The sequence below is a fragment of the Melospiza melodia genome, chromosome 20, assembly GCF_035770615.1.
Source record: "Melospiza melodia melodia isolate bMelMel2 chromosome 20, bMelMel2.pri, whole genome shotgun sequence".
Lineage (NCBI taxonomy): Eukaryota > Metazoa > Chordata > Aves > Passeriformes > Passerellidae > Melospiza > Melospiza melodia.
Genome location: NC_086213.1, coordinates 2,534,398 through 2,558,232, shown reverse-complemented (window position 1 = coordinate 2,558,232; position 23,835 = coordinate 2,534,398). Strand labels below are relative to the sequence as shown.

At 46.7% G+C, this 23,835-nt stretch overlaps 1 protein-coding gene across 2 annotated transcripts; it reads left to right on the top strand.

The window, feature by feature from the left end:
• The first annotated feature begins 27 nt into the window (after window positions 1–27).
• Window positions 28–23,835, top strand: HORMAD2 (HORMA domain containing 2). Of its 2 annotated transcripts, XM_063173342.1 has the most exons (14): window positions 28–91; window positions 744–830; window positions 2,197–2,281; window positions 3,004–3,148; window positions 4,721–4,784; window positions 5,761–5,797; window positions 7,061–7,081; window positions 7,792–7,809; window positions 9,091–9,158; window positions 12,089–12,240; window positions 12,750–13,006; window positions 13,153–13,261; window positions 14,577–14,641; window positions 23,501–23,835. In XM_063173342.1, the coding sequence occupies exons 3-14, from the start codon at window positions 2,237–2,239 to the stop codon at window positions 23,615–23,617; spliced, it is 1,098 nt and encodes a 365-aa protein (XP_063029412.1). In that variant the 5' UTR covers window positions 28–91; window positions 744–830; window positions 2,197–2,236; the 3' UTR covers window positions 23,618–23,835. The 2 variants fall into 2 exon arrangements, with proteins under 2 accessions (XP_063029412.1, XP_063029413.1); XM_063173343.1 differs by lacking the exon at window positions 2,197–2,281.

The following is a 23,835-nucleotide window of genomic DNA, read 5'->3' as shown; positions in this document are numbered from 1 at the left end:
GGCTTGGGCCACCGCCTCCTGCCCTCAGCACCGCCCACGCCTGGGGCTCCGGCGGCGCCGTGGCTGAAGGAGCCCGCGGAGGGCGGTACAGGTAGGGGAACCGCCCGGCCGGACTGGGGCGGGACACGGCTGCGCTTTAGGGCAGCCCTCAGCACTGTCCGGGCTCCCGTGCCCCCGGAGGGCCCCCCATTGTCCTTCAGGGGCTCCTCAGGGAGCTCCTTACGGGGGCCGGAGCTCCTGAGGGACCCCTCAGTGCCTGAGGTCCGCCCCTGCCTCACAGCGCTTCCCAGCGCCTCAGGGAGCTCCGCGCACCTCAGGGGGACCGCAAGCACCTCAGGGACCCCAAACACCTTAGGGAGTCGCTCCCGCTCCCCGCGGGAGCCCCTCTCTGCCTCTGGGGCTTTCCCCGCTCCCTCAGCGCTCCCTCAGCGCCTCACGGCTCCCGCGCCTCAGCCCCGCCGCCCCTCGGGTCTCAGGGGTTCCTCACGGTGCTGCTGTGTGAGGGGCAGGACCCAGTCCCGTGTGCACCCCGGCCGGGTCTGGGCTTCCGCTCATAAAACCCCTCAGGAACCTCTCAAAAAAATGAGTTAAGACCCATTTTCGGAGCCATGGCTGCTTTTTTTAAGGGCTGTGGTTCCTCACCTTTCCAACAGCAGGCACAAGGGGCAGAGTGAGGGGAGCAGGGCTGAGGGTGTCACCGAGCCGTGGGTTCCTAAGGATGCAATTTGTCTTTTCCCTTTCAGTACTAATTTGCTGATATTCAGTGATAAGGTGACTGCAGAGTGGGGGAGCATAGGAGTTCCAGGGCAAGTTCTGTCCTTCCAGTCCTGGTGAGACACTGATGCCAAAATCTTGTATCTTGTACCTGAACGGCTGGGTTGTAATGGGTCAGCATGGTCTGGGTGATGTTTCCTCCTCAGAAAATAAATATAAATATTGTATGGTTCATAAAACATGTTTTCTCACATCTTTGTCTCACCTAAATCACCTTTATTTAGTTAATAACCTCACGTTGTAATTACAACACCTTTGTCTGCTTTGATTGCATTCCAGTCCTGCTCACAGTGCCTAGGTAAAAAAAAAAAAAAAAAAAAAGCTACTTTGCTAAAATATTTAACACGTTAAAATTTTTGCAGGTGTGTATTTGTTTAAATATACTTTTATAGCTGTAAGCTGTCCTCATTACTAAATGAAGCACTAAATTTAGCATAAAAGCTGTCACCGTGTTCCGATCAACATGTCTTAATGACTGCCAACAAATGGAAACGAGGCTTCCACAGGAGAAAAAAAGAGAAGGCACAAAAGGTGCAAATGCAGAACAAGGTTTGATCAGCTGAGTTAATAAAAGGGTGCATTAGGTCAGGAGTTAAATCACCCTGCCGTGTTTGTGCTATTACTTTAATTGTTCCTGGGGAAGTTGAGTAGCTGCGGACACAGCACCGTCCCTCTGGGACCTGTTGGTGGTGTTTCCTTTCATTAACATCCCCCATTTACAATGAGATGTGGAGATCTCCCAGCAAGTCATTTTTCAAACCAGTTAACGCAGGGCTTGTTAATTCCAGCTAATGGAAGTTTTTAATCAGGATTGTCAGATGGTGCTAAATCAAGCACCTCACTCAAGTGAGAAACATGGAATATCCAGTATTATTGCCTGTACCAATCAGCTCTCCATTCTGGTAAAATGAGTATTTTCCTCTTCAGTCCAGGCTTGTCTAACTGAAACAATTGGGACTCTCCCTTTTTTTTAATTTTTGTTTTTACCTTTCAAGGTGTCCCAGAAGAATTATTCCCTTATTCTGGCCAAGACCGACGTTAGCACGTTTCCTGCTTACCCTTGCTAAGTTATTAACTGCTATTGGCAGACCTCCAGTTCTTTCACATTCCCCCTTCACACTTTCTAATGGTTGTAGGAATTAACATTTGTGGTTTGGAATATGAGAAATGCATTCTGAAGTGGCACCGACTGACACCACTTGTGGCCCTGAATTTCAAATACTATTGATTGTTTACCAGTGAGCAGGAGTTTTCACACTCTGCAGGCTCAGTGCCATGGAGTACCCTTGGTTTGCTTTGCTTTACCTGTCCTTCCTGGCAATTAGCTTTCAAACTCTGAGGAATTTCATTCCTACTTTAACATAGATGAGAAATAGCAGTAACTGTGCTCTCTACGTGTCTCATGCCTTCTTTATTTTTCAGGGTTTAGTTACAAGTGGAAGGCGGGTCTTTGAAACACAGGATGGCTGCTCAGCAGCTAGTCAAGCAAAAGAAAAAGCCCTCTAAGGTAAAAAATTAAAATATGGTGGTGCAGACAATCTTAGCTCTCATTTTGGGACCTGTGGAGGCAGGAAACCTTTGTGTTGTCTGCACTGCTCTTAGTTGGATTCATTCCAATTCAGTGAGAGGCAGAGTGGGGCTCTGACATGATTTGACTCAATAAATGTAGGCTCATTAGGTGTGCACAGAGCTTTATTAGCAGGAAGAACAGCAATAAAGTAACAGAAGAACCGAATTTAGTGCAGTGTCCACTGCATTGTTCGTGTTGGCATCACGCAGTGTGTATTTACTCTAGCTCCAGGTGCTGTTTTACAGCTTTGGAGTTAAAATCACTCTGTTGGCAACTCAGGCTGCTGTAAGAGCACCACAGCAGCCTTTGGGCTTGTGTGACTCCCCAGTTACAACTGCACACCTTTTTGAGGGGTGGCTCTCTGTTGGGTGCCAGCATTGGTGCAGTGGAGGGGGTGGGAATGTGATAAAGGGGAGGGCACATCCAACCAGTGCACTCTGCATCTGGGTAATGATGTCAGATCTATTGATCTCTGCCCTTAAATCATTTAATCCACCCACCTCACACACAATTCTTCCCTGCCTAGCTTAAACACCAGAGAAACCTTAAAATTTCATGTTCTATTTCCAAGCTACCCTCTTCCCACCTGCTGAGACTTGTTTCTAAATATAATCCGTGTTACACTTAAGAAGGTGTTATTTCTGGCCTTGCTTTTGCAGGAGGCAGTGCTGTTCCCTGAGAGCATCACCACAGAGCAGCAGTCCCTGGTGCTGGTGAAAAGGCTCCTGGCCATCTCTGTGTCCTGCATTACCTACATGAGGGGGCTGTTCCCTGAGAGCTCCTATGGCACTCGCTATCTGGATGGTAACACCTGCACGTTGTGCTGAGGGCTTCCTTCTACTCACTGCCTTTTATCTCTAATCTGCCTTGTGTGTTATCTTCTGGCTGCACACGTGGGTGACTTCACTTTGGTGGGGGTTGGCTACAGATTCTCAAATCTTCTCAAGTCTGGGTGCAGACGGAATTTCTGACAGAGAGCATGGAAGACAATCTTGAGCCTCTGGCTTCTCTGTTGGTATTCCTCTAGGGTCATTCCTTGGCATTGCCAGCCCCATGAATCAGGCTTCTGAGCCAGGAGAGTGACTTAAAACACAGAAAATTTTAAAAATGTACTCTTATTGGAATGTTTTATTTTCTTTTGGATCTTTGAACCCATGAGGTTCACAGTTTTAGTTTTCATTGGGAGGCTGAAATTAGATTTGTCCATTTTCATAGAATTGTGGAATGGTTTGTGTTGGATGGGACCTTTTAAAGACCATCAAGTCCAACCCTCTGCCGTGGGCAGGGACACTTTGCAGTAGACCAGGTTGCTCCAAGCCCCATCCAACCTGACCTTGAATATTTCCAGGAATGGAGCACCCACATTCTCTGTGGGCAACCTGTGGCAGTGTTTTACCACCCTCATTATAAAAACCTGACTCAGGTCTAAGCTAAATCATCCCTCCTTCAGTGTAGAACAGTTTCATTGTTGGGATTTGGGGTTTATTTTCATGAAAACTATCTCATACATGCTCTGGGAATCAGAACATTTTAGGGAAAGAAAAAGAACTTTCAGAACCAAACTCTTGTCACACAATTCCAAGAATTAGTGATGCTTTGGTTCATGAACATCTTTATGATCATTCAAGGTGTGAAATGTCCCCTTGCATTCCAGTCCATTTCTGTGTTGTGCCTTATGGCATTAATTGCCCTGAAACATGTTCACATGGACTTTGTAGATTTGGTTGAGGGCACAGAAATCCCAAATTGGTTCTTGATCCCCTAACCCTGAAAAGCCACTGGTCAAATGTCAGGTCTGTCTATGCCTCTTTGATGAGGGGTGTTATTTAACATCTGGCCTGCTCACATCTTCAAAGGCCCCTTGGTTGAACCCTAAGGTGTTATTAATGCCCCTTTTCACCTGCAGGACAGGTGTGCCTTTTGCCATTCTGAGTGCCTGGAAGCACAGGTAGAAGGAGCTGTGTGGAAAAGCTTCACAGAAAGTTTATTGTGAGCACAGTCCTTGGGGCATCGCTTCACATGGGTCTTGGTGAAGTCTGAATGCAGAAGGGAAGGTGTTAGGGAATGGTCAAGGATGGAGTGGGGAAGAGGAGGGAGGAGAGGATGAAGCTTCTGGTGTAATAAAGAGGTGTAATAAAGCTGTAACTCCATCCCTTCTTCTGGGAGAGCCTAGGGCTTCTGAGGAAATCTCTGACATTTGCAAACCCAGCAATAATCTTGTGTCAGCCCACCTGAGAGAAACCCAACATTTCCGCTCAGGAAGGACCTTCAGATAAAGCTTTTATCCAAAAAAGGGAGGATGGACTGGCTTAGTTTTAGTGTTTGCCCAAGAACTGTGATAAGGATTGTAACTCTGTGCTAAATCTGGTTTTGCAGACCTCTGTCTAAAAATTCTGCGAGAAGATAAAAGCTGTCTGGGATCATTGCAGATAGTCAAATGGTAAGTGAGTAACAGCGAAACCAAGACAAGATTGTGCTGAGTAGGAGACATCTGCCCCTGCATTCTTCTTCTTCCTGAGCTGGAAAACATCGTGCCCTGGTGCCAGGGGAGCTCCCACTGCAGCTGGGGGTGCTTGGCCCCTGTGTAAGCAGGACAGAATTAGTGACTGAGATCATGTGAGTCCAAGGACTGTGCAAGTGTTGGCTGCAGTGAGGTCATGGTCAGGCCCCAGAGCACATGTGGCAGCAGAGGTACAGAGAGAGGGTAAAGACTGTCATGAGATCCTTTCTGTTGGGTTGAATTTTTTCTAGTTTCACTTTGATAGGGATTCTTGCACTTGTTTTTCAGTATGTACAATATTTTGTCTCCCTAAGAACCCCACAGTTTTCTTCAAGATGCATTTCACTGTTGGCACGTTCCCAACAAGCAGAAAAACTGTCCCTGATGTGCTAGGGAGATACCTTGCTGCACATCCTTTGACTCCAAGAGTAAATATCTGGCCATTGATGCTTCAAATAATATTTACTACTTTGAGAAAATCCATTGCTGTAAACTCTGCATCAGATAACAAAAATTTACAAGACCAGACATGTTCAGATTGAGCCGAGCCCTGTACAAGGCTGATGGGAAAAGAGCCATCAAAGCTCTGGCTGGGGAGCTGGAACAGAGCACATAGCAGGGACACAGTCAGAGCCAGCCTCTGGCCTCCAAACCTTGTCTTTGTCAGGATTCAAGCAGGCTCTGGGCTGACAGGATAATGCCCCAGAAGTGTAAACAGCACGCAGATGCAGAAAGGAAAATGCTGCCTTTGGGACTGACCTGAAAAGGACTTCATGAGTCCCAAATGTTGTTGGTTGTGTTGACCTAATTCCAGAAAAAAATGCCCTTTAACCCACATCTAATGAGTGTGTTTACAGATCAGGAGATAAATATTGCTGGTTAGTACTAACATGTTTTTGGGTTTCTTCCCTGGCAGGATTCAAGGTTGTTTTGATGCTTTGGAGAAGCAGTATGTAAGTGTTTTTTTCACTTTTTTATTAGAGTGTCCTATTTCTTCATAAAGTAAGGACAAAACTTTCCTTCCATTCCTGCTGTATTTCTGTTGTGATCTTTGATGCACACAACAACCTTTACAGCTGTGGGACAGGGGAAAGACCCTGCCCTGAGTATGAGATTTGGGATTTTGTGCCTTGAGCTCAAATCCTGTCCACTTTCTCTGGGCTCTCCTGGCTCTCCATGGTGTGGGAACCAATTTGCAGCCTGCAATGGATTTTCCTTAATTTCGTGCTCTACATTTGTGTTCTCTTACATCTGATAGAGATCCTGCCAGGCAGATCTGAGATCTGGATCTCCTGCCTCTTTTTGTTTTCTTGAGAGAGGTTATGTGCCTCTGCTGTCCTTCATCTCCTTTTCCCTAATCTTTCCCCTTCATCTCCTGTGCTCTAACCCTCCTGGCTTTTCTCTCAGGCTCGGAATTTATCCCTTTTTTTCCCCCTTAATTCACCAAATAAAATATGTAACTGCTTCCAGGACAAAACCAGCTAGCAAGTGCTCATATTCCTTGCTGATTTTCACATAAAAACTGCCCTGCACAGGATAAAGCACAGTTGCTGTGCTCTGTGTCTGCACTGTTCACCAGCCCAGCTCCTCCAGACCAGGTGGAGCACTGGTTGTTCTGGCACTGATGATCTGAGTGTTCCTCAGACATCAGTACAGCTGTCAGTGTGCACAATTAACAGTGTTGTGAACGCAGTTTAGTGCTTGCTGACAGCTCTAGGAGCTATTTAGCTCTTTGTTATTCATGAGAGACATAAATTAATTGTTTGACAAGGATTAAGGAAAAACTGAGGGATTTAATGCATGTTATAAGATTGTTTTTAAGGGCAGTCCCATGTGCAATTCCTTGATAGAGCATAAATTAAATACCTTTGGGGAGTTTCCTAGCAGAAAGCAAATATTAACCTTGAGTAGGGATGGGTGCTGTTGTGAAGAGTTTTGAACCAGCATTTGGGGATTTGTTTGAAAGGAGTCCCAGGGGGGATTACTGAGCATGGAGTTGTTTTTTGGGAAACTGTGTCAAGCCAGGCAAACTGGCCACTAGGTGTTGCTGATGCTGTGCTGGGAAGAATCTGCACGAAGGGTTTTAGCTCCTGGTTTGTTGAGTGTATCTATTCCTTCTCCCTGTGTAGGCAGTCGGGGTTTGATAGGACTTGCTTTTCCTTGCCCACTAAGGTTAGAAGTTGATTTTGTGTTTTGTTTTGGTTTTCTCTCCTCAGCTACACGTGGCTGTCCTTGCAGTAAGTAAATGAATACAAAGTGGTTTTCTCTCCCCTCCCCTGCTTGAAAGAGATACAGAGTCAAGGTTGTGTCAACCCATTTGTGCCTTTTTTAAGGAGAAGCCAAAATGTGTGTGATTTTTAATAGAGCTGTGACCTTTCTTAGATACAGTAAATGTAGAGTTCAAGGCTGCATGGAAATGTTTTTCTCAGCACGTCAGACTTCTGACTGTGGCCTTATTTGTCTCCTTAAACTCTGAGAGCGATTCCTATCATGGAAGCTGCCATGTGCTTTTCCATTTCTGTTTTTCTGTTTCTCCAAAATGGAGAGCACATGGCAGAGGGGTCCTCCTTATTAATCTGATCCTGGAGAAACCACACACTGGTGGTTCTCACTGTTGGCCTCAGCCCCCTGCAAAGCACCAGGAGCTTTGCTCACCATCCACCCTGAGCATCATCTGAGCAGTTAAATCCCAGGCATCAATAGCTGCCTGTGAGGGCTGGAATGGGAATGAACCTCATTCCTCCAGTATTGCACACATGAGTGTCTTCACCTGTCTTTGAAGTGGTAAGTATTGACTGCAGATAGAGGAAGGCTCTTTCCCAGCCATTCCTTTCTCTGATCCCACACTAAAGATAGCACAGTCTTTGCTGTAAACTGAAAAATCCTTGTTAGTCACTGGTTCAAGTCGTCCCAGGGAGAATGTCCTCACTGTGCTTTCTTGTAACAGATTTACACCGACCCCGAGGTAAGAAAGAGTCTTAATTAATCTTTGAGGCAGCTGAAGACATGGGTGAGTACATTTGTATTCAGAGTGGAGTGGAGGCTTAAGTCCTACCCTGACAGAGCTCCTTGGTGACCCCATTTCTGTCCCTGTGCCTCACTCCGGAGTGCCAGCTCAGTGAGCTGCGCTGTGATCAAACACCCGGCTGAGGGCCCACCAGGGCCTCAGGCAGGGATGTTAGCAGGCAACTAATGGGCATGGTCACCGTTTTGTTTTCTTTTCCCAAAGAGAAAAAAATGGGAAATTCAACATTACTCATTTGCAAACCACCTTTTTAACAGCCCTGGTGAAAAGAGCTGGTTTGTCATGCAGAGAGGTGTAGGACAGAAGGCAGAAATCCCTTCAGACCTGGATGGGTGTGTTGGGTGGTGCCTGTCCTCAGCCTCTCTGTGTTCCCTGTTGTGTTTCTATTTGGTTTCACCTGGGGTTGTGATCCAGGAGTGAGGGTCTGCATCCACTCTAGGGATCAGGGAACAGCTTCAGAGCCTTTGCATCTAAACCTGGTTCCATTCTGCTGTGTGGCACCTCAGAGTCTGGGGACAGAGCAGGAGCAGAGCCATGCCAAGGCTGGATTTGCAAGGAAAGCTCCGAGTTAAGACCTCAGCTGAGCTCCTGCTAATCGACCTCATTGTCTCCAGAAAAAGTGAATTATAGGCATGGAATTGGTGTACAATAGACCCTTTCTCTTGGGGGGAAGCTGTCTGTTCTTCCTAATTGTTTTATTCTTTAATTCTTTTAAATGGAAAATCACCCACTATTTTTGTCTACCTCAAAAAGAGCCCGAGACCAGTGAAGTTCAGCTGTTTTCCATGCAATATTGTTTGGATTTCCCTGTGGGAAGAGTCCTCCAGGCCCTTGTACCCATTCAGAGAATGGGCCAGGCTTCCTTGTGGCACTGGTCACCTGGGCAGCTTCCCAGTTTTCCTTTAGCAAGGGACACTGGGAGGACTGGCCAGCCCTGAAGCCTTGCTGGAGACTGAAGTAGGAGAGCCAGGCCCACAGAGGAAATGGAAGGAGGAGGCAGGAAGTTTGTAATTTTTTTATTTTTTTCAGTGCTAGGTAAGATGTAGCTGTTAAGAGAATTTACCAAAGCTTGTGCAAGCGATAATAGAGTTTAAATTATCAGCATGTCACTGGATTAATTCTGTGCTCTGGCAGAGAGTGTGAAAGGACTCTCCAAGCTCAGGACACATCTTGTTTCTCAACGTGATCCATTTCTGCTTCTCTCTCTTGTTACATCTCTAGACAGTCACTGAAATGTATCAATTCAAATTCAAGTACAAAAACAAGGTGCCCCAGATGGACATCAGCAGGTAAGGATTTGAGTTCATTTCTCAGGGTTACACTAAAAACTATGTTCTTGGAGCATTAAGAAACTACACTTTATGATTGCCCAGAGAGATTGTGGACTCCCCATCCCTGAAAGTGTCCAAAGCAAGGTGGGATGGAGAACCTGCTTTAGTGGAGGGTGTCTGTGCAGATGGCAGAGTGGGGAGCAACATGAGCTTTAAAGTCATTCCAACCCAAACCATCCTGTGATTCTGTGGTTTGAGCAGGTCCAAGCCATTAAGCAGCTGTAAATACTATCAGAGTTGAGGACATTCACCTTGCAGGCTATGAACTGCTGGGAGGATGAGCTGAAATGCTCTTTGATAGCACCAGGAACCCTCAGAGCACACCTGAGCCACGGACATTTGACAGAAGTGGTACCTCATCAGGGAGGCCATGCAGAAACCAGCCCAGTTGTTGAGCTTGCTGCTGTCTCAGCTAACAACAAGTGTTCTTGCACTTCCACCAGGCAGCCTTGTGCTTTCAGATGAAACTTGCTCAGTTTGAGCCCTTTCACCATGATCCTGTGCCCTGGATTTTTTCCCTTGAGCATTTGCATACGTGTTCTGCTTGAGCAGCCCTGCGTGGGTGACCTGAGAGAACTTTCACTTAGGAGGCCTGAGCTGATGGTGCAGAATATGTGGCAGGAAGTAGCAGCTTTTTGCCTCTTTTTGGCACTCTCTGTTAGGTATTTAAAGCTGTGTTTAGTAGGCCATAATCCTGTGGAGCTTCAAATAAATGCTATCAAAGGCCATTTGCTATAACCAAAGCAAAGAAAATTAATTAACCTGTTTTTACTTTGTTCTGCAGTTGGCACTGGTGAAAGATGGATCTTGGAACCTGCCTGGACAGCAAGAGAGCTCTGCTGTCTTGTGTGCTCCTCAGGGAGCTCCTCCCCAGCCCTCCTGGAGTGTGCCCTTAGCTGCTCTTTCTCTGAACACATCCAAATAATCTTTAACCATAAGGCAAAATTATTTTCTTTTGGGCAAATCTGAATTATCTCTGGAATGACTTTTTGGCTGTGCCCTCCATTTCTGCTGTCCAGTATCCTCACACTGAGGGGAAGAGGAGATCTGGGATTTGAAGGATAATAGATAGTCCTTGAATACTTTGGGGTTTTAATCAGCCTTACTCATTAATTCCTAGAAATAAGCACAGTCCCCACATGGAGCTTGGGTGTCCTTTGTGTCATCCAGGGAGAGGCCAAGCCATCTTCCTGTCATGCTTGAATGTGCTCTGAGGCTCCAGAGCCTGTGGCACTGGATTCCTGGGCTCTGTTTCGTGGGGATTGGCAGGGCTGTGGCAGGCTCATGCGTGTCCCTGCAGTCTCTAATAATCCAGAGTTCTGGCACAGACAGGGAATTGTGTCATCTTTGCTATCAGCTCCTTCAGCTGAGAATGCTGCCTTTTACACCTGCAGCAGCTGTGCTGTGCAAACTCTGAGTTACTCACTCTGGGAGAGAGGTTTTGTGAGGCTGCAGCGTCACATCCAAGGGGTAAGGGGAAGCTTTCTCCTAAATGGTCCTTGCCTTATTTTAAATGGATTTTGGGGGACTTCCTTGCCACAGATCCCACTCCTTCCAAGGTTCTGTTCCTTATCTTCTGCTTTTTGACTCCCTCCTGCATCAAATTCTCAGTGTTATTCCCATATGGAAGCAGTGCTTGACCTATTAATGCTGTTAATTCCTATGGACACCTCATTTCTTTTTTTCTTATGAACTTTCCTTTTGCCATTTCTGATCTGCTAATCCCACAGTTTGTAATGGTGATGGATATTTCACCTTAGGCACTCCAGCATTTTCCTCTCACTGTACATTTCTGAACATGCAGGATTCAATCAAGGACCACAGTGCACATCTAATACCACAGAGTTTGGACTTCATGGTCTTAGAAGTCTTTTCCAACCTAAATGATGCTGTGATTCCATACCTTGGGGAGTCAAGCTGTTCCACAGCCACCCCATTTTCATGACCCAAAAAAAGTTCAGCTGGGAGGGGGAATTGATCTTAATTTGTTCCTTTCTGAGGGTCAGTCAGTCAGCTTTGCTCTGGGATATTCTTGGGTTACTTTTTTACTGCTTTTGATGCAATTTGGGGTGATTGTGTTGGGCACCCTCCAGCCTACACATGGTGTCAGGGGTCTTCCAAAGACGTAATGAAGGAGCTACACATCTTTATGACCCCTTCTCATTGAAAGTGAGGGAAGTTCAGGTCCCTTAGTCACACAGTGATTCATCTGAAGTTGGCTGGCTGCTCTCAGTTGCTCATCTCATCTACCTCAGTTTTAATCAAAGAGAAACAAACTCCTCTACAATGCCATTCATCCCACTCATGTCACCCATGGGTCTCTGTCTGGACTGCTGGCTTGGAGCAGCCAGCTGACATTTGGATGGGTGAAGGAGGTGAGAGGAATGCCCCTTTGTCACTGCTGAAAAATGTGCCTCTGAGCTGCTTTTTCTTACATGGAATTGAGTGAGAACATGCAATTCACTTCTCTTCAAAAACTGCAGAATGGACTTGAAAATAGCCCCTGTGATGAATCAGCTTTAGATGGGATCCTCAACTCATTCCTCTCATTCCTGAAATTGCTTAGGTGAAAGGCACTTGTTTTATGGTCCTTTGATCCAATTTAATCATCTTCAAACAAGTGAGTCATGACATTTGTATAATGGCTGCCCCAGCTCCAAGTCTGTTCAAATGGAAATGCCAGGCCTCTGAGTTTGGAGGGTGTTCTGCAGATGCCACCCCATCCCTGGAGCCTGCTTCACTTCCCTGTTTATCTGGAAATCACATAAAGACATTGTAGGTTTGTCCCTGGTGGTTTCAGACGAGTCACTGGGTGCTCTGTGTGGGTAATTGGATGGTGAATATTCATGACTGAGGACAACAAATCCATTCTTCTTCTTCCATTGCAGCAACCACAGGGAGTTTGTGGCCGGGCTGTGCAGCAAGGATGTCAAACATGCCAGCAGGCTCCTGCTCAGGACCCTGTACCTGCTCATGCAGGACCTGGGGCCACTGCCCAATGACATCACCCTGAGCATGAAACTCCTCTACTACAACCATGGTAGGTGGAGAGCAGGGTGTGCCCTGGGGAAGAGTTCCATCAGTGCCTGTAGTAAGTGTGAGCCCTGTGAATAAAATAAAGCATAGAAATGGCTGTCAGCACTGAGAAATGTTGTAACACAGTAAATATTTGTGATGCACAGGGGTGGCAGATGTTTTTAGGAGAGGTTTGAAATCCATATAAGAAGTACAGCTATGTGGTGTGAAAGAGAAAAATCCTTCTTCCCTGGATGTTTTGGGTTTTTTTGTTTTGTGTTTTTTTTAGGTTTTTTTTAGTTTGTTTCCCTAAGGAACAAGCAATGCCAGGTTTTGCTCCAGCACTTTAATGGTATCTCAGCATCCTAAAGTAATTTTTTCTTTGAACTTCCTGATAACATTTGCTCAGCTCGTTTTACCCTTTGCGTTCTGTCCCTTCCTCCTAAAAAACCCCAAAAAAACCTCGAATAATCAGACTGAGGAGAGATGGAACTCAGTGTCCCTGACCTCATGGGATTCCCTCTCCCTGTGCAGTCACTCCTAAGGATTACCAGCCCCCTGGCTTCAAGGAAGATGGCAGCCCTGGGGACCTCTTGTTTGCTGGGGATCCCATCAACCTGAAAGTGGGCTCAGTCTCCACTGATTTCCACCTCATGAAAATCAGAGTGACAACTGAGAAGAAGAGGGTGAAGAAGGCTGACAGCAACCTGATCCAGAAGAACAGCCCTACTGAGATCTCCCACCAAGGGCTGGACTGTGAGGAAGATGAGGAGGAGGAGGAGAACACAGAGGTACAGAAATAGTTCTATCTGATCCTCACCAGAATAGAATTTATCTAGCAGAAACCTCCTTAAAAGAAACATTTTCCTTATGGATTTACCACCTGGGTGTATTTTTTAGGTGATATTATTAAGACAAAACATCATTTGTTTTACAGAATCACCCTTGCCCTGTCAGAGCAGATTCAAATGAGCATGAAGGGGATATAAGTGGCACCCATCCAGGTAGAAAAACGGAAGCATCTTCTTTATGCCTTGAAGAGAAAGGTAAATGCTCAGTTTCAAAACTGAAGGAGCTTCTGCTCCTGATTATGTCCCAGCATAATGTATTCCACACAATGTCCTGGGTTAGGTCTTTCAGTGCAGTTAATAACAGTAGGTTATTTGAGATATTAGAGAAAAAAATTGTTCCCTGGCAGGGTGGGCAGGCCCTGGCACAGGGTGCCCAGAGCAGCTGGGGCTGCCCCTGGATCCCTGGCAGTGCCCAAGGCCAGGCTGGACACTGGGGCTGGGAGCAGCCTGGGACAGTGGGAGGTGTCCCTGCCATGGCAGGGGTGGCACTGGATGGGCTGTAAGGTCCCTTCCCATCCAACCCATCCCATAATTCTGTGGTTTAAGTTTTGGATGAGCAAAGTTTGTCAGGCTGTTTGTGTTGGGTCAGACTGAACTGTAACAAAGGGCTGGTTGATTATGCTTGGTTTGTTAACAGAAACATTTGATTTTGTATCAGTATCTTTGTACCTCTTTATCTCAGCAGTTTTTTTGAGATATGGAGGAAATGCAGAGATCATCAAAACTGAGTTACATTATCTCCATGTTCAACAAAGCTCTTTTCCTTTAGCTGTTACAGTTTGACTTTTGCTAATAACTTCCATGTGGGAAAAGATACATTAAAATACATGAGAAAAAAGCCTTTTCTGTGCCTTTAATCAACCCAGCCTGTGCTATACCATGCTGTTTGACCTTTGAGGCTGGGATATAGCCTGTGGAACAATACCATCTAGTGACAAAATGGTAAATAGCATTCCTGGGATTGCCAGGCAGTAGGATAAAGCAGCTCCCTTGCCTGTGAAATCACCTTTGCAGGTCTTTCTCCTGCAGATTCCCTGATGACTAATAAGGAATTAACTCATCCTGCCATTTTTGTTGTTCTGGGGATTTTTACAGGATCCTCCTTCTCTAAACAGTTGCCTCATCTCATGCCACTGAGGCACTTTGGACACCCCCTCAAATTTTATTGAAACTGTCTGAAAAGTTAATAAATATTAACCAGGAGAGATCTCCCCTCCTTTCCCCCACCCCTCACACTTAGGGCATGTCTAGACATAAGTTTTGTTTTCTTAGATCCAGGTTAAAAGGGAGATTTTAATTGATAGAGCTGCTGCAAGCTGATATTCAGATGACACTTCATGCTGAAATTTCTCTTTCTAGGAATAAGCTGCCACTGCTGGCAGTGTCTGAGAGCAAAGCTTACACAATTTCATGGGATTTCTGCCTCAGTGCTTTAGTCAGGCTTCCAGATATTTTTTTTTTAATTAAGCACTTTGCAGCTAATTTTGCTTTGCTGTTTGGGTTCTTGCAGGCAGCAAGAAGAGAGGAGTCAAGGAGGAGACAAACAGGATGCCTTGCTCAAGGGCTTGTCAGGAGGTGAGGAAGCTTTGGTGGCTCTGAGATACTCCAGGCACAGGGGAATACACTGCCATGGATCATTGCATCATCAAAGATGACACAAAATTCACTAACCTTAGTGGATTTACTGTGCAGGGTAACAATACACAGAGGCTGTAGAGTAGCAGAGGGATGTAAACATAAACAGGAAGCATTTAGGAAGAAGCTTTCCATGATCAGTTTATTTCCTCTGCCCGGTACCAGAATTTAATTCTGTTCTCTGGAGTTGGTACCTCTGAGTAACACACACAGAGCCAATCTCTGTCCCAGCCAGGCTTGTTTACCTGTGGGTGGTTTTAGATTAAGAGTCTGAAATCACTAACCTATTTTAGGTTTGAAGGGTGTATTTTTTGCCTAATATGGTCTTCACCTCTCCCCTCTTGCTCCAGACTTTCTTTACATGTGAGTCACAGGTACCTAATGATTCCTATCCCTTTTTGGTTTCCCCTCTGGGCTAGAAAGGATTATCCCCTGGAGGTACTGATCTCTTTTTTGATGGTTATTGGGGCAGCTCAAAGAATTAGGATAGACCAGGTAGGTTGTTTCAGATAAGTAAAAAATTAATCCCACCCTGAAGGCTGGCCAGCCAAACCCTGAGTCACCATCTGAACCCAAATTCACATGCAGAGGTTTGTTCAGTGACATGGCAAATCTCTGAATACCACCAGACTTGCCACTTGATCCTCCTCCCATTCAAATTAGCTGGGAATCATGTGAGCTTGAATGGTCAGAAACTGCTCTTTACAGGATAAGTTAACGAGAGTAGGAAATTGCTACTAAAATTTTCCCCGCCTCTGTTGAAAAGAATCTAACCCAGACAGCAACTGCAGACTGCTGCTCACCCTGTCATTCTAAAGGCATCTGCGAGGTATTTGCCTTGACTCTGGATCTTAGAAGTGAACTTGTGTGCCTAGGCTGGTATTTTTCAAACTTTAACCACATTTTTTTTTCGTGTCACATCCTCCGCTTTCCTTCTGATCATTGTTTATTCTGTCGTCTGTGAAAACAGGAGCCTTTTTTGTTTGCGCCTCATGGTTGCCCCACTGATTCATGCTCTGACCTTCTTTTGGGGGCTGTCACCATGGCCAGCACAGCACCAGACACCTCTCTCAGCATGTGCATTTCATTAGAATTCGGTAGCAGGAGTGAGAATGTCTGAAGGTGGTGGAAACAGCATTAGTTGCTGAAAAATGGAAGAATCACTTTATCCATCATGTGCTTCCAAAGACTTTTAAAAAAATCCCAAGCCCTGGGAGATTCTTTTCTTAATGTATTCTTTGATGCTATTTTTAAAACCTCCTAGCTTAGAAACTGGCTAATATTTCACCCCGTTTGGGGAAAAACAAAGTCAAGCCAGTAGTTAGAATCATCACTGTAAAGCCTGCACTAATAAAAATTGGACACTTTTTTCCGTATGAGGGGGACTTTCCCTTATTTTCTGAAGGAAGTGGTTAAAACAAATGACCATTGTGTATTCCATGTGAATCAGGAAGCCAAGCTGGTGGCTGAAGTTTGTCCTAAAAAATGAGGAGAAGCTGGGGTGGAAGTCTGAGTTAGGTGTTGTCTGACAGGGTCAGGTGTAGGTGGGATGGGGAGGAGCAGACCTGGTGGGGTGTGAATGTGAACACCTTGTTGCCATCCAGACACTACGGATAATGTTTTCCATCTCTTGGGTTGGGGTGGGAATGCCAAAATCTTCCAAATGCACCGGAACAATTTAGAGTGTCACAGAAAATTGCTGTCTGCATGGGGATTTGATATTCAAGAAGTTCTGAGTTCAAAACCATTACCCACAGTCACAAGATGCTTTTGGAAATGTGGGTGAGCACATTTTTGCTCCTCAGCTGGAGTGAATCCTTCTGATTGCTTGGTTACCAAAAATAAAAACTGGAATTGGGTTTATTGGTCATTATCTTGCTGACCTAGAGCTCTTCAGGAAAACCAGGAATGAAAGTATTAAAGGTTTATTTTTGTCTAGTTGACATGGGAGAGGTGAAAGGGTGTGGATCTGCCAAAAGAGAAGCAGCTCTCCCTGCCCAGTGAGAGCTGGAGCTGCCCTTTAGGAGTGGTCACAGAGAGTCTCTGACAGAGGGCTTTGCAGGTTGGGGAAAAATTTTCATGTTCTCCACTGGCTTCTTATCTGCCATCTCATGATTGATGAGCCTTGGGATCAAATGAGAGATTGCCCTTTCCCAGCAGAGCATCTCTGCACTTAATCATCCAGAGTTAGGCACCAGCATGTAAATTAGCTCACCTCTCCTGGCTTCAGGAGCCTTCTGATTGCATCAGCCAAGGGTTTGTCCTCCTGTGCTATCTTTGTGCATCTTCCTTCTTTCCACTGGCATTCTGGGAGCTGTGAAGAGTTGGGGAAAATAGAGAATTGCTGCCCATTAGTTTAACTAATAGAAATCTGCTGGAATTGGGTCCTGCACTGAACTTGGGATTACTTCTGAGTTCTTCAGCAAACTCTTGTATCCTCTTGTAAAGAACATCCTTGAATGTCCTTGTGCTGAAAATTGATTTTGGTCGGCTTTGTCTTCGTGTAAGCAAACATGTTGCAGTGGAATGAGTTTGGAATGGAACAGAAGTAGAAGATGAGTAAAATCTGACCATGTGAACGCCTCTGCAGGCATTTATCTCCCATCAGGAAGCTGTGGGCTGAAGTTCTGGGGTGGTCCTTGGAGCACAGTCTCAGTGCACAGTGAGGCAGGGAGCCCTGGCTGGGAATGGTGTGGCTGGATCAGCACAGCACCAGGCAGCTCTGCCTCCCAAGTTTCTGCCTTCATCAGCTGCTGCCAGACCCTGCTCCTGCTGCTGGGCTGGCCGTGTTTGTAGACTGCTGTGGGACATGAGGGAGACAAGTGTTGACACTTGGCATTGTGTGGGCATCCCAGTGGGACCAGGGATGGCTCAGGGGTTCTGCTCTGGGACTCACTGGCTGCTGTAGGCAGGCTCCTGCCATGTGGATCAGCTCTCCTGACAGGAGCTGTCTGCAGCTGAGATGTCTGGGGAGAGCTTCATACCTAAGTTCTGTGGATCAGGGCTGCTGTAGGCCTCAGAGGACAGTCTGTCTGGCCTCCAGCTGCTGCTCCTTGTGCAGAGGGTCTGGCTGCCTGGCCATGTGCTCCTTCTCCAAGGGGCTGTGTGGACACAGACTTCCATGGATGATACAGTAATACCTGTCCAGTGTGCCAGGGATCAGTGTCAGTTACCCTGACAGAGACCTCAGAGCCCCTGCCAGTGCCCAAAGGGACTCCAGGAGAGCTGGAGAGGGACTGGGGACAAGGGGTGGAGGGACAGGACACAGGGAATGGCTCCCAGTGCCAGAGGGCAGGGATGGATGGGATATTGGGAATTGGGAATTGTTCCCTGGCAGGGTGGGCAGGCCCTGGCACAGGGTGCCCATCCTGGATCCCTGGCAGTGCCCAAGGCCAGGCTGGATGGGGCTTGGAACATCCTGGGACAGTGGAAGGGTCCCTGCCATGGCACTGGATGGGCTTTAAGGTCCCTTCCAGCCCAAACCATTCCACAGCTGCTGTGCCCTGCTGAGCTGCAGTGTTGTACACAGCTTCCTTCTGGCACTGAAGGTCAGCACAACTGCAGAACAGCAGCTTGGAGATCAGGACCTCTGTTGTCTGATTTTTCCCAGGCAAACCACGTTCAGAAGTGCCATGACAGAAGGCAGTTGAAGGATGAAACCTGCCATGTGCAGAGCAATAGGAAAGCATTTTTCTGTGGCAATGTCATTATCTTGAACTTTCACAGAAGAGAAAAAAAAGCAGCAAGGTTTATCTCTGTCTGTCTATCAGGAGAGTGTATCTGATGAGAAGTTCCCAGAACATTTTCTCCTCCAAACCAGCTGAAGCTACACAGGTCCAAGCAATGAAGAGAGAAAGATTCAGAGATGAGCTTGCCTCTCCTTCCTGTGAGCTCAGGCCATGCTGGGAGGAGTGAGACAGGGAGGTCAGGAAATTCCTGGCTTCTCTCAGTTCACGTCAGATCCTTAGCTGTATCTTGGGGCCATTCAACCCTTCCATGAGTTATCCCTGTCTAGTGTGCAGGAAACAGTTTCCTAGTGATCTCTGCATGCAGAGGTGAGGTCTGTCACCCACAGATCCAGGGAGATTTAACCCTTGCACCCTCAGATTCCCTGGCAGCTCCCACAGGGACATCTGTGGGAAGACGTGGCGCTTCCGTGCTGGCTGCCACTCCATGTGTTCCTGCTGTGCATTCTAGCAGCCAGACCCTCTGGAGAAATCCACAGAAATTAAGGTTGGACACATCTAATATCCCAGGAGGGCCTGCAGGATAGCAGCCTCATAGGCAGAAAGAGTGTCCATTGTCTTTTCCCTCTCAGTTACAGAGTTGGAATCAGGATTCTGGGAAGTGATTGTGATCCAGCAATGAGAATGTCCCTCACTGAAGTGGACAGTGTGATTGAGGGCCCTGGAGGAGATCAGCAGGAGAGATGTTGGTAATTTTGTCTTCTAACAGAAAATTTTGAAGCTGGAATTTTGGAATTTTTGAATTCTGGAAAGATCTGTTCATTAATCCTTTAAAAGCTACAAGATACAGCAGGTGCAGAATGAGGTGTGAGACATAAGAATGGTATTGAATGACAAAGGTCTATCAAGAGCTGAGGAAAAGGAAGAGGACTGGTGATAGTCAGTGATGTGTTGGTGTCATTTCCTGGGCACAAAAACGTGGCAGCTTTCCACAGCAGCACCACACTGAGGGTCCCTCATTGTTCCCCCTGTGTAAGCTGGCTTTCACAGTAACCAGCGTGATCCTCCTGCCCAGATGGAAATCAGGAGGGATTCCACTGATGTCAGTGTGACCATGGCACTGGAAACTGATGGGAGCCCAGTGCTGGGGTTTAACCACAGAGCCACCCCTGCACAGCCATCGGGGTCAGCAGGGCCAACCAACCTGCTCAGAGCACAGGGAGAGGGTTCCTCAGGACCTGCTCCTCTCAGGTGGTGAGTATCTGCAAGGAAGGAGGCTCCACAACCTCCCTGGCTGACTTTCACCACTACTTGCTTGTCCTCACAGTAAAAAAATTAAAAGTTTGTCCTTATGTTTAAACAGGATTTCTTGTATTTCCCTGGAAGTGCTCAAGGCCAGGTTAGATGGGCTGTGGAGCAACCTGGGCTAATGGAAAGTGTCCCTGCTCATGACAGGGGAGTGGGATGAGATGAGCTCTAAGATCCCTTCCAACACAAACCCTTCTGGGAATCTGTGATTCTGTGGTTTCAGTTCGTGTCCATCTCCTCTCATCCTTCCAGTGACCATGATGTGTCCTGTGACCCTGGGATTTTGCTGTGCTTCAGAGCACGGAGCAGCCAGCTGTCAGTGAGCAGGCAGGAATGAGGTCTTAGGGGACCAATCTGAAGAATCACCAGGTTGATTTTTGGAAGTGACAAGAGTTTGCTGTGCTGTTGAGTCAGTGGTAGCTGCAGCTGAAATCACAGGATGCCTCAGGTCACTCTGATTAACATCCCTGATGATGAGAGTCCTCCACACAAACTGTGATGTCCTGACACCTGAGGGTCACTCTGCCTTATTCCAGCAGCTCAGTCTTGTATCTCAGCCCTTATTCTTCCAGCTTGCTCGATGGAACTGCACTTCTTTTGACATTCATGTGCTTGTGAATTTGTGGGGATAGTTACAAGGTACCAAACAAAACCCTCCGTGTCCTGGACAAAGGGAACTCTTCTGAGGACATAAAATGTGCCAAGTGCCAAACCTCAGCATGGGGCAGCCCAGGGACAAAAAGGGACACAGCCCAATGCTCTTGTGCAATTTTAGCTGTTCTGCATAGGATGCCCTGGGAAGCAAAACACATGTCAGGAGAGCTGTAAATCTTCTTCAATTTATGCTGGGAATTTTTGGCTGGAATATGTTGGGACACTGGGGATTGCAAACTGGGTCCTGATTGTGTCTATCTAAGAACAGCAGTGTGGCTGTGGTCTGCTCACTCTGCTTCGTCCACCAGTCTGCCTTGGGAAGGCTTTAATCTAAGTCTAATCTATTTTTAGCCTGATATCTTCTCCAGACAACTCACAGCTGTCCTGTGAGTTTTATGCCAGAAATTAGTAACACTTGTATGATTCACAAGTTAGCTGCAGTTCTACGGGAAAACTCCTGCGGCAAAATATTGCTTTTTTACACGTAGTAAAACAGGAGATTCACACTCACTGTGTGTTCATGGTATGACCCAGACCCTGAACTCTGCCGTGGACTCAGAGTCAGGAGGTCATGGAGCTGCTGCTGCCTTTGCTGCTTGCTCTTGGCTTGTCCCACCTGTCAGCAGGGTTCCTTTTTGGGGTGAGGGTGCAAGGGGCTGCACCTTGTCCTACCTGCTTCTACAGCTCCTGGCTCGTCCATGGTGCTGAGGTTGTGTATGAGGAAATGCAGCATTCTCCCAGCCCAAGCTCTGACATCAGTTATTCAATGAAGCATCCCAGTACGTGGGAAAAAATTAGAATTAATTAACTTCTGGAGGCTTTGATTGTATGTTTAATCAATGGGAGGGATTTCCTGCTTCTCACCACACCGTTGAAGAGGTTTACTTTCTGCTTCAAGTCAAATAAGCACATGTCGAGTCTGATTTAATCCCCTTTAGAACAGCTTTTCTGGGGAAGAGGCTGGAGTGTTTGGTTAAGGATGGGAGCTGAAGTTGGGCTTGGGGTCTGTTCCTGGCTCCGAGCTCCTACGTGAGCTTGGGCAGGGACAGGCCAGGACACGCTGGCTGCAGTGGAATAGCTCTCACTGCTGACATCTGATTCATTGAATGGGTGAGTAGTGCTTCTGTGGAACCCTCCATGGCTTCCTTGCATGTTTTCACTCCTCATCTCAGGTTCCTGTGAGGTGCTCGTGCTGCCTGTGGTGAAGGGCAGGAGAACTGGGGGGAGCTGGAGTGCAAGCAGCTGCTCATCATGGCTATTTCTCCTCCTTACAAGTATCCCATCCATGCAGGAAATTCTGGAGGAGTAGCAAAGGGGTAAAACCTTCACTGAGGAGCTTTCTGGGCTGTGCAAGATCCATTCCTCAGTAGAGGAAATGAAAGCAGCAGCTCTAGCTAGGTTTAAACAGAAGGAGAGCTGCCTCATCCAGGTGATGGGGCTGGGAGACTGGGAATTGTGCCCCTGCTTTGTTGTGTGTCCATCAGGACAGGGTACAAACCTGCAGCTGTGTTAGCACTGCAGAGGTTTGGATGCAGCATTTCTTTCTCTGGGCCCTTCACTTCAAAAACAGGAGGAAGCAGACGGGTTAAAATGATGTTAGGGAGAGGAAAGTAAATAGCTGCCAAAAATGCCAGTTGGAGCAGCTGAATGTCAGGTGAGGAGCTGTAACACATGGCTCTGTCCTCAAGCAAACACACCTTGGGCAGCCTTGGAAAGCTCTGTCAGCCTGACTGTGCAGGGTGAGGGAGAACCTGCCCAGCCCACTTTGGCACATTCTTGTTTTCTCTGATTTTAGGGAAAGGAAATTGTACTTTTGCATTAAGCAACATTGTATGGCTCATAATGAAGAGGAGGGAAGAAAAACAAATTGAAACATGATAGAGAGGCGAAGGGAGGCTGTTGCAAAGCATTTTGCTGTTAATCCCTAATCAGAGCTATTTCACACATTAGAAAGCCCATTGCTATGCAGAGATTGCCAAAGCCTCATCCCAAGGTCAGATGGAAAGCCAGCCTTGGTGACGTGAGTGGGGAATTCTATAATGACCACATCTTGTAATCTGGAGACCTTGTGCTCATCCCCGGGATGCGTTCTGGAGCAGCTCCTCATTAACTCCTTGTGCTTCCCCTGATGCAGTTCCGGGGTTCCTGGTGCCTCGCAGTGACACTAGAGGGAGGTACTCCTGTTTGGGAGCAGCAATTCTCTCAGCCCTCCTTTCCCTCGCTATCATCCAAGTGAACTTTGTTTTGGAGGAGAAGCTCTGTGCTGTGCTGTGTCCCCTCAGCTCAGCTCCAGTGAGAGAGGCCACATTGCCAGACTGTGCTTTGTCCCTTCTGGGTGGGCGACAGCACACATTGCTCTCAGCAGCTCCAGATTATTATTGTAGAAATGCAAATATGTGACATGATAAGGAGGATAAGTGAGTTTGTCCCCTGGCACAGCCAACACTTCAGCTGTCGTCCTGGCTGTCCATCTCCTTGTGGTCTGTCTGAAGTGTCTGTTCCATTGACTCACTTATATTCTCACATATATTTATCTGTGTTTTTTAACCTCTTGGGTCGCTGGCTCAGAGTATTTCTGGGAGAGGTTTGTGTCTTTCTAGAGGGAAGTTAAGCCTTTTGGGAAAAAGTTTGCTTGGCTTAGTTATTTTTCACAGACTCACAGGTAGTTTTGAAGCCTGAGATTGACCAGCTCACACTGAATTCCCTGATGTACAAACAGAGGGACTGTGTGTCTTCTCCTGAAAGGCTGTGACAGATTTCACTTAAGTGCCCCTTTCTTTTTCATATGTTATGATTATCTGAGGTTGGTGGAGAAACAAATGCCCTATCAGCTATTATATTCCTCAAGGATCTCCTTGCTCCTGCCATTTTCTGTCAGTGATGGGGAGCTGGGTTCTGTCCCCTTGCTACCAAATCCATTCCCTGTCCCTGAAGCTGAACCTGTTGCTTGCACAACTGTTACATTCCCAGCTCCATCCAGTACTCCAGTTTTGATTCCTTGCCTAATTGCTTTTCTGGAGAACAGGATCACACTGAGCAAAGCCAGGAGGATCCAGGCATACACATGACACTTTTGGAAGCTGTACTTTTTAACTCATGTTGCAGGAGCGTGCCCTGTGAGAATGATCCCTGTTTCTGATGGTTCTTGCAGATAAACCTCCTGAACCTTGCCTTCAGCCAGGAAGAGGTAATAGGACCTGAGAAGAAAAGGAAGGTCAGTGAACCAGAGAAGCTGCCTCTGAACAGCAGGAAATTATGTTCGTTCTGACACACAATACATTTGGAAGGTGTGAGTTTGCATTGTCATCTGACTGGTACAGACCAATGTTTAACTCTTCCCCATTCCACGTGTATTTCTGCGTGTTTATTTGTCTCCTGAAAACTCTGGATTGCCAAGGGACAGCAAGCACCAGAACTGCCATGGCATTGCCAGCCAGCTGCACTTGTTTGATGTTCTTGAGCTGAGAATTTATCATTCCACATAAA